The sequence below is a fragment of the Pavona decussata genome, unplaced genomic scaffold (assembly GCF_977016875.1).
Source record: "Pavona decussata unplaced genomic scaffold, jaPavDecu1.1 SCAFFOLD_237, whole genome shotgun sequence".
Lineage (NCBI taxonomy): Eukaryota > Metazoa > Cnidaria > Anthozoa > Scleractinia > Agariciidae > Pavona > Pavona decussata.
Window position 1 is genome coordinate 2,004,339 of NW_028145642.1, and position 9,961 is coordinate 2,014,299.

The following is a 9,961-nucleotide window of genomic DNA, read 5'->3' on the forward strand; positions in this document are numbered from 1 at the left end:
GTTGTTTTCCCCTTGTTTTTCATACCCTTTATGGCCTCTATCCGTTTGTGCACAATACAGACCAGTACAACAAATCTTTGGAGAACCATCGAGTAGAATGGATAGAAAAATGACTCTTTTGGAATTAGTTTTCTTCTTTATTTTTCTTCTGATGATCACATGCCCAGAAACAGATTTCACATTGAAACTCACATCGTAATTCACACTCGAAACTGCCACACATCTTTTTTGTTTCCTTCCTAAAATAGTATCAAAACCCTTCCTATCTAACTTAAATAGGCAAAGGCTAATTCACACGTACCGATTTGGCCCAATCTGACAAAGAAAATGAGTGAGACAGAGTGGACAAAAATTGACCCAGATCTTTCAATCAGGCCGATTTTTACTTTGCGTTACAACAACAGAAAAAGAAATCGGTCGAGAGATGGTGTGTAAATTAGCGCATGCGATTGAATCAACTAATCAGACCAACAAATCGGTGCGTGTAAATTAGAACTTCCTCGGCCTAACTATCCTCATACAGTCAAAGGCCTTCTCACCGGTGGAAGGGTTCAAGCTTTTGTTAGTTTCGTTTCAAAGCAAAGTGAAGTAGCCATGAGCGTGTTAAACGTCCAACATCTTGCCAAAAAAAATAATAACAGAGTAGGATGTTGAAAATTAAAGGGAATGCCTGGCGGAGTAACAAGACAGTAGAAAAAGAAAGAGGCAATCAATATATTATTATTCATCTCAAACACCCCGAGTGGATACAATATGCGAGCCAGCGAGGCGTGCGAGGCATGAACAAAACATGCGAGGCGTGCGAGGCATAAACATCCCCTAACATAAATGCTAACCTTTAAGCTAACCGGGGAGCTATTCAAGCTAACCTGAGTGCTTTTTAGGCTAACCAGAGTGCTTTTTAGGCTAACCAAAGTGTTTTTTAGGCTAACCTAAGTGCCTCACACGTCTGCCTCGCATGCCTCGCAGATTGTGCACCCCCAACTCCCCAAGGCAACATAAAGGAATACAGTAATAGCCCGCTTATAAGAACCTGGGTTTTAAGAACCTGTTAGGCTAAAATTTTCATTTTAAGCCCCCTCCACATAAGAACGTATTTAGGCTAAAATTTTAAGTTAGGTTCTTATCAGTGGGGTTGCTGTGAAAGTGTATAGGTAGAAACTGCTGAATTAAGATCATTGTCTATTTAAAAGTAACTGGACATAACTTTTTTTCTTTCAAGCTAAAGTACCATGTTGTATGTCTATTGTGTTTGCCATTATACTGTATTATGAGATGATATTTATAATATATATAGTATATTCAGATGAAATTCATATGAAAATATAAGAACCTATTTTAAGAACCTTGGTAGCCTAAATTTGCTTTAAGTACCATTTATCTAAGAACCTATTTAGGCTAAATTGAAAAGTTCAGGTTCTTATACGTGGGCTATTATTGTATTACATGAAAGCCAATATTTCGGCTACAAGCTACTGGTGAGCTTTTTTTGAAACAGAAAGTGTGCTACTATCCACTCATTACCGCCCCTAAAGGCAAAAACCTCGGCACAATAAATAAAGAACATGCGCCAATTAAACACTTGCTGATCAACTTGATCGCTGCCGTAAGCTTTCTGAAATATTTCCCTCACCTTGCCCTCACACTGGTCCATCTTCACAAGCCAGGCTTCTAAAGTGCGTGCATAATGGCTACCATTAATCTGCCAGTGTTTGTCAATACACAGATCCTTTTGAAAATACAGCAGCAGATCAGATGAGGGCATAGTGCCGCCGCTAAAGAAATTCTGTGCCATCCATTCTGTGTCAGAATTCTTCTTGGTGTTGAAATTATAAGCAAACTCGCGGTGACATAAAATTTGAACAAACAGGTAACCTGAAGGTTTCAACCAACTGGCCACACGCGACATCAGCTCCTCATAGTTTTTCATATGCTGCGGAAAATGAGAATCAACAAAGGTATTGTGAGGATTATACAGTTCACACCTTTGATAACAAATATCCCATAACAAATTCAGTCTACTCTTATGTATAAGAAAATTTTTCAAATAACTGTCAAAATTGCGGAGCGCGGGTTGGCTGGTAGAGTACAGACAATAAAAATGACGTTAAATGTAACGCGCGCACTTTCTCAACTGAAAATAAAGCGAAATCCACTCGTATTTTTTTCATGTTATTGTTAAAAAAAAAATCGACGACAGTTTTCTATGGTCTATACTCTTATAGACACAAGGAAACTGCTGCCGATTTGTTAAATAGGGGTTACTCTGTCATCATGTTGCAATTTCACGAACGGCCATCTTGTTCCTTGTTCTCATATTCTGATCGTTTCCACTGATCTACATTGTAGGTGGCAAAAGTCCGATCTATTAAAAAATTGTTTTCGAGATAAGAGTTGCGAAAACAGAGAAACAATATTCTGACATAATTAAGCAAGATTTGCATTTATCCTGAGAAACAAGATTTACTTTGCAACATTTTTCTATATAGCTACAGCTGAAAAGGGAAACGTTTGTTCCCATATCAACTTTTCCTTGTCAAGCCAGACCGTTGGATAGTTACCGGTATTTGCACTTCGTATTCCTGTTCATTCTTACATGGTGTTAAGAGTATTTTGTCTATATGATCATAGCCGGTGAGTTCATAACAGTCAACTAGGTTGGTAACTAAGAGCAAGTCTAGACATCAATGAAAATTTCCTTCAACCAACACGTCCTATGAGGGTGAAGAAGGCACTTCAGGGGGCGTGTATGACACTATATGGACCCCCCTGCCTCCTCGTAAGGCAAGCTTTAGGAAAATCTAGAAGACATAATTTGCATTTAAAAATCCTCTGCCACTCTAAAAGAGTAATACATGGAAATGATATGTAAAACGGCCCACTTTACAGACACTGATATTAAAAACAATAGCAAAAGATAGTAAAGTAGTCAATTCTCACCTCAAACATTTCAATGGAAATAATTCTGTCAAATTTGGATTGAGTGTTGAATACATTAGCATCTGAAGTTATGCATGTCATCCTGTCCATGAAGCCTCTCCTGCGTGCCTCAGACTCAATCCACTGTCGCTGAGTGTTGGAGTTAGAGACAGTAGTCACTGTACACTTGGGGTACTTCTCACACAGCCACAGGGCCATACTTCCCCAGCCACAACCCAAGTCCTACCAACAACAAATACTAAAAAATTACTGACAAGCAAGAAACAGTATGACCTTTGGTGCATTTTAGATCAAAATTTTTTTTTGTCGATTTGGCTCAGGTTCACCAGAGTTTTTTCATGTGGCCTCGAATTCCTTCAGGAAACGTTGCTCCAATGTTTTATCCACTGCTGTAATGGATAACGTTAGCGGATTAAAGACTGTCTTATTTTATACCCATGGATTGAGTCTTGAAGCATACTGGGGTTCTTACAGTCACCATTCTATCCAATCAAAGTGATGCATACAATATGATGAGATAATCAGAACTTGAAGCATATATCTCTGTCAAGTGTGGGAAAACACCAGTAACATATTAAGTCATACCGGTAATTGATTTTGCTTTTATATCTATAAACTTGTTGAGATTTGGTATAATTTTATTTAATGAATCTAGGAGGACAGTAAAGTAAAAGCCCATAAGGTAACAGTATAACAAGTCAGCATTAAACTTGTTTTGGTGAGGTAATCCCACCATGTTCATCTGTGTCCAGTTAGTGTTTAACACTAGTGTACAAAGTGGGAACTGCCTCTCAGTTGTTATCACAAAAAGCTTAACATTGTGCAAGGACACAGTCTGAAAACAAGTTAGACATGACGATGTAATACATTGATGTGCTTGCTTGAAGCAACACAAATACAACTCCCAATCATACCATGATTGATTGTCCATCTTGTACTTTAGCCCTCTGACATACCAGCTTCAACATGGCATCTTCAGCTGTTAAACAAGAATGATCCACTTTAAAATTGAAGGGCTTGGGGCAACTGATCTACTGTGCATTTCAGATAGTTTTTAGATGTTTCAGCTCAGATTCACGGCAGTTATTGCATGTGGCCTTGAACTCTTTCAGTAAGCATTGCTTCAATGTTTTATCCAATGCTTTGTGCTTCATTTTGTGATATAAACAGAAATCTTGCCTATGATCACAGGTTTTTATTGCAAACGAAGCACAAAACAGCAGATCAAACTCTATGTTTCAGGGGGGTCTAGAAAGTACGTTTTTGTCACCCACACAGAAGATCACATTTCAATCCAAGTGGTTGAGTTAAACTCAATGTTAACTGAACCTCTTATCAAACGCAACTCTTAACTTGGTAAATAGCTTATCCATCAAAATAAAGAGACATATAAACAAGGCCATATTTTAACATCAAGAGAAAAGGAAAAAACAAACAAACAAATAAAACTCATGGTCAAAACTGAACATGTCCTTAACTCTGCAAAATACCTGCTAGAAACTCACTGCCAAAACAACAACTACAACAACAACAACAACAACAACAAAAACAAACAAACAAAAACCAAAAGAAAACAAAAACTAGAAAACTCAAAATCATGAACTTTCAGAAACATCTTTTATACCTTCCCTTAACTTCAAACTGTGAGTACCCTTCTCCTCAACCTTTCTTACCTTCTTCCAGTGTTGTGTCACCTTCTGGCCATAAGCAGCTACTGTATTTGAGTCTTTCTCCAAGAACCTATTAATCAAAAACACTTTGATGTCACAAATTCTTAGTACAAGGCATATCTAGCATATACAACAAAGGGTCATAATTTACTACATTTCAAAAATTAACATGTGAAACACTGACACATCAGAATTGAGATGAAAAAGTTGTTGACTGAGGATAACTGCATCAAAAGAAAAATGATGCACAAATACTAAGAAGTTATTCCGTTTGGGGTGAAGGGCAAGCAAAGAAATCAAATCATTAATGTTATCTTTTTTTCTTAACATGTTTGTAGTTTTAATTTCCTTTTCTGGTGGTTCAAGTGCAGATTTATAAAATAAGCTTCATGTCAGAGGCAAGAGAAAATTCTGGGGCCAGTTTTCAAAATTTGATGTACTATAGACCATGCTACATTGCAGTGTTTGAATTTGTTTGAGTTGGATTTTCTCTTTCTTGTTTTAGTGAAACTGGGTTTCAAGTAGTTCTTCTTCAACTTCTATGATCAGTTTACTGGATATCTATATATCCCATATATTTTGATCATTTCAGTCAAACTGTTCCCCCAGTTATAATTACTGATTTGAAATCTGGCTGCTCTACATTGGAAGCTCAAGTAGTAATGGCTGTGTGAAGCTAAAGTTTTGGTGGTAGAAGGGGTAAGCTGTGATGACAAGTGGTGCAAGCTGCGAGGAAGACTAAACACTGCCAGTAAAAGGGGTTTTCTGAATACCCACTTCTATCATCTTGTTGATGTAATTAAACCAACCAATCAGAGTAAAAATCTATTGCAAGATATGCAATGGCTTTCATGACTCTTTAAGTAATAGAACAGAGTGATAGAAACCTTTTATCTCATAATTGTTAGCTTATTCGACTTCTAAAGGCTTTTTAACCAAAAACCACAAACTTTTAGTCAGTTGCTATTTTCAAAGATACAGTGAATACTTTGAAGTATTATTACATGGCGAGACCAAAGCTGCTGTTACTTTCAGGTGGATAGTCTTACCTCCCTTTGTAAGACGATATACTTTTTGATTTCTATTCTGTGACCTGTGACTTGTGACCCAAGGGTCTTCACAGCTATCCGCCATTTTAAATGTCGACCTTGGGGTCGACGCTGTGCAGACCTTACAGACACTTCTTGGCATAAAAGTATTTCCTGTAATTTTTGTACGGACGATTGAACAACCCACAGTTTTCCTGCAGGCGATATTTCTCGTGCCTTGCGCCGTTCATACATGGGACAATATCGCCAGCTTTGCAGGCAACGAGAATACTACAATATTTTTAAAAACATCGATATCTCAGCTTAATTATTACTTCTCAGTTTGGTTTCTTCTGTAATATTTTATGACACGAGTTCCAGTTCCTGGGCCCTACGATATGCATAAATATTAAAAACTGACTCACCGTTCTAAAGAAGTCGGTAGGTACTTCATAATGCTGTTCATTCGCTAGTGCGGTCTCTATTGCCACAGGCGAAGAGCGAAGCTTCTCCACAAATTTCATTTTATACGCCAGCTTTTCCTCAACATCCCCGGAGCAATCTAACTTCTCGAGCCACTTATCGAGGTTTTGACGCACTGCATCTCGCAAGATCTTATCTTTGCCGCTAGATTCCATGATTATTACGCGGGATGCCCTGAGGGGGCATACCGTGTCTTAAAACGGGTCGATTTCTTTTTTTACGCGGGATGCCCTGAGGGGGCATACCGTGTCTTAAAACGGGTCGATTTCTTTTTTACGCGGGATGCCCTGAGGGGGCATACCGTGTCTTAAAACGGGTCGATTTCTTTTTTTTTTTCTTCGTCGTATACACAAATCGGTACATTAATTTATTCATTAAACTCTCCCCTCTCCTACTCGGGATGTATTGTTTTGATTGTCTTCAACAAAAGCAGGCCAATCAAAATCCATTCTTGTCGCTTATATTGCGAGGGAGGGGACCCACTCACCCCTACCTGTGTGACGTCAATGCATCATTTGATATATTTATTAAAGACGGATTAAGTCGCGCCATATTGTTTTAACATGTTCTGGACTCAAGTGTGCCGTTTTCAAAGGGAAATTTCACCATTTTGAAGCCGTAAATCGAAAGAATAACTTCTAAGAAGCACCCGACACGTAAAACGGTGGAAATTGGTGAGTTCTTAGTGAAGGAATCGTGCTTTGTTTGACAGTCTTAGACCACGACGCGAGACTGAAAAGAGGTCATTGAGAAGCTTACGTTATCGTAATGGAATTCCACAAATTTCCGCTGATAGTCTGAGTCGCGTAACACACGGAAAACAACGTAACGCGATCGTCGTGACTCAAACTATTCCATTAGCAAGGATAGTTTTATCAATCGGCGAAGCATACAGTTGGAATAAATGAATCAGCCCCAGCATCTCGCGTAATGCCAGTATAGCAGGCATCTTGTTTTTTTCTTCGTCGTATACACAAATCGGTACATTAATTTATTCATTAAACTCTCCCCTCTCCTACTCGGGATGTATTGTTTTGATTGTCTTCAACAAAAGCAGGCCAATCAAAATCCATTCTTGTCGCTTATATTGCGAGGGAGGGGACCCACTCACCCCTACCTGTGTGACGTCAATGCATCATTTGATATATTTATTAAAGACGGATTAAGTCGCGCCATATTGTTTTAACATGTTCTGGACTCAAGTGTGCCGTTTTCAAAGGGAAATTTCACCATTTTGAAGCGGTAAATCGAAAGAATAACTTCTAAGAAGCACCCGACACGTAAAACGGTGGAAATTGGTGAGTTCTTAGTGAAGGAATCGTGCTTTGTTTGACAGTCTTAGACCACGACGCGAGACTGAAAAGAGGTCATTGAGAAGCTTACGTTATCGTAATGGAATTCCACAAATTTCCGCTGATAGTCTGAGTCGCGTAACACACGGAAAACAACGTAACGCGATCGTCGTGACTCAAACTATTCCATTAGCAAGGATAGTTTTATCAATCGGCGAAGCATACAGTTGGAATAAATGAATCAGCCCCAGCATCTCGCGTAATGCCAGTATAGCAGGCATCTTGTTTTTTCTTCGTCGTATACACAAATCGGTACATTAATTTATTCATTAAACTCTCCCCTCTCCTACTCGGGATGTATTGTTTTGATTGTCTTCATCAAAAGCAGGCCAATCAAAATCCATTCTTGTCGCTTATATTGCGAGGGAGGGGACCCACTCACCCCTACCTGTGTGACGTCAATGCATCATTTGATATATTTATTAAAGACGGATTAAGTCGCGCCATATTGTTTTAACATGTTCTGGACTCAAGTGTGCCGTTTTCAAAGGGAAATTTCACCATTTTGAAGCCGTAAATCGAAAGAATAACTTCTAAGAAGCACCCGACACGTAAAACGGTGGAAATTGGTGAGTTCTTAGTGAAGGAATCGTGCTTTGTTTGACAGTCTTAGACCACGAGGCGAGACTGAAAAGAGGTCATTGAGAAGCTTACGTTATCGTAATGGAATTCCACAAATTTCCGCTGATAGTCTGAGTCGCGTAACACACGGAAAACAACGTAACGCGATCGTCGTGACTCAAACTATTCCATTAGCAAGGATAGTTTTATCAATCGGCGAAGCATACAGTTGGAATAAATGAATCAGCCCCAGCATCTCGCGTAATGCCAGTATAGCAGGCATCTTGTTTCGAGAGGACTTTTTTCTTCCTTCTTGGTACTGAAATTAAAACAGCCTGGCACAAAAATCCGTGAGAGAATGAGGAGAAGATTACAGGGACCAAGACCACAGGATACCCATGAAACTCTACTCCGGCGCTGTTTCATTTCTTCCAGTGAAACAGATTATTGTTGTTTCTTGAAGGTCTGGATGTTTTTGGCTTGTCCTTTTACCTGTGTCACTAAGGACATTTCCTCCTCCATTCTCCGTTCGTACTGAATTCCCGAGTTAAACCCTAGTTAAGTGAGCATTTCAATTGGTCCGTGTACTGACATGGCTTTATGAACTGAATCTGACACCAAGCTTAGACAGAGTCATGAGAGGCTTAAGGATGCCGGTTTCAGAAATACAAATAAACTGTCGACTTGCGTTTAAGGGACGGTTTCCATTGAGTTGCATTACGTGTTCTTATTGCTCAGTTGCGAAAAGAAAGCCTGAAAAAATTTCAGGCTTGAACGGGATTCGAACCCATGACCTCTGCGATGCCGGTGCAGTGCTCTACCAACTGAGTCACAACTGAGCTATCAAGGCAACTGGGAGCTGATCATATTGTGAGTTCTTAATATACTGTACCTTTCCCTACTAGCAGAGGCCTCTTTTCCGTTGTATTCGCTGAACTGACGGGCCCGTCAGTTCCAGTTTTGAGTGTGCCTTTGAATAGCGTAATATCATATTCGTATTGATGTGAATGTTAAAATAATGGTTCAGTATTGTTAAGAATTGCCCTACAAGTATACATAAGTTAGTATTTGTTATCTTTTGCTGCGGATGGCTTTGATGAAAATGAATTACAACTTGAAAAAAATTGGCCAATTTTTTCAAGTTCTTCAGTGTGTATTTTGGAGAAATTGCTGAAAACAGGTTAATAGTTTATTCTTGATTGAAGAAATCAGTTGATATTTTCCTCTCGGTGCTCTACGAACAATTTCATGTTAGAGAAAAAGTTATACGTTCAATATTTGAGAGGTTTGGGTCAAAATACAACAAAATCTCCGTGACAGTGCTCCTTTAAAGTAAAAATTCAGCTTTATGCTGTTATGTTTATTATTGTCGCAAAACAGTGTAAAAAGGAGAGAGTGACGGAAGCCAAGTCTTATTTGCTTATGTCCTTCACTCATCAGGTATTCTCCGTGGTTGTATTATATACTGGTAAATTTATGAAGAAAAGCTCTCTGGCATGGTTACATTACTGAGGTTACAACTTTTTTTAGATAAGAAGGGGTAATTGGGGGCGGCCGAAAGGTGGGGTTCCACGGAAAAGTCCTGTCAAAAGCGAATAGCATCTGTACGCCTTAGAGAGGCGTCGTTTTAGATGTTCCAGGTAACGGCTGATAGCGGAGGTGAAAGGGAGGTAGAAAACGACCTAACGAACAATGAATAAACTTCCGCTTTGGTACTGTATGGGACAGTTAAAACATGTAGATAACCGCACTATTTTTGTTGGCCAATTTTCGGAACGCATCATATTTTATGCAAAGTGCAAACAACTACTGCTCACTTTGAAGACTTCACTAGTGTCTTTTGCTTGTTACAAAGTTCCTGTTGTCCGGTCTCCGTTCTGGGGAGACTTCAGCAAAATTACTGATGTACGACAGGGACTAACTTCAG

The 9,961-nt window shown here is 39.2% G+C and overlaps 1 protein-coding gene across 2 annotated transcripts; it reads right to left on the reverse strand.

Annotated features, from left to right (window-relative positions):
- Window positions 1-110: 110 nt before the first annotated feature.
- Window positions 111-6,280, reverse strand: LOC146457866 (uncharacterized). Of its 2 annotated transcripts, XR_014858384.1 has the most exons (7): window positions 6,064-6,280; window positions 4,614-4,680; window positions 3,855-3,919; window positions 2,941-3,162; window positions 1,441-1,933; window positions 979-1,007; window positions 111-728 (listed from the first exon to the last, which is right to left on the reverse strand). XR_014858384.1 is itself a non-coding variant. In XM_085091520.1 (5 exons), exons 1-5 carry the CDS (start codon window positions 6,274-6,276, stop codon window positions 1,466-1,468), a joined length of 1,035 nt encoding a protein of 344 aa, XP_084947646.1. In that variant the 5' UTR covers window positions 6,277-6,280; the 3' UTR covers window positions 111-1,465. The 2 variants fall into 2 exon arrangements, 1 of the variants encoding a protein (XP_084947646.1); XM_085091520.1 differs by having other exon boundaries at window positions 111-1,933.
- Between the last annotated feature and the right edge of the window lie 3,681 nt (window positions 6,281-9,961).

Coding starts and splice junctions, on each gene's coding strand:
- LOC146457866 (XM_085091520.1), bottom strand. CDS start 6,276: ATGGAATCTAGCGGCAAAGATAAGATCTTGCGAGATGCAGTGCGTCAA. Junction 4,681..6,063: donor CTACCGACTTCTTTAGAACG/GTGAGTCAGTTT, acceptor TTTGATTAATAG/GTTCTTGGAGAAAGACTCAA. Junction 3,163..3,854: donor AAGATGGACAATCAATCATG/GTATGATTGGGA, acceptor TGTTGTTGGTAG/GACTTGGGTTGTGGCTGGGG.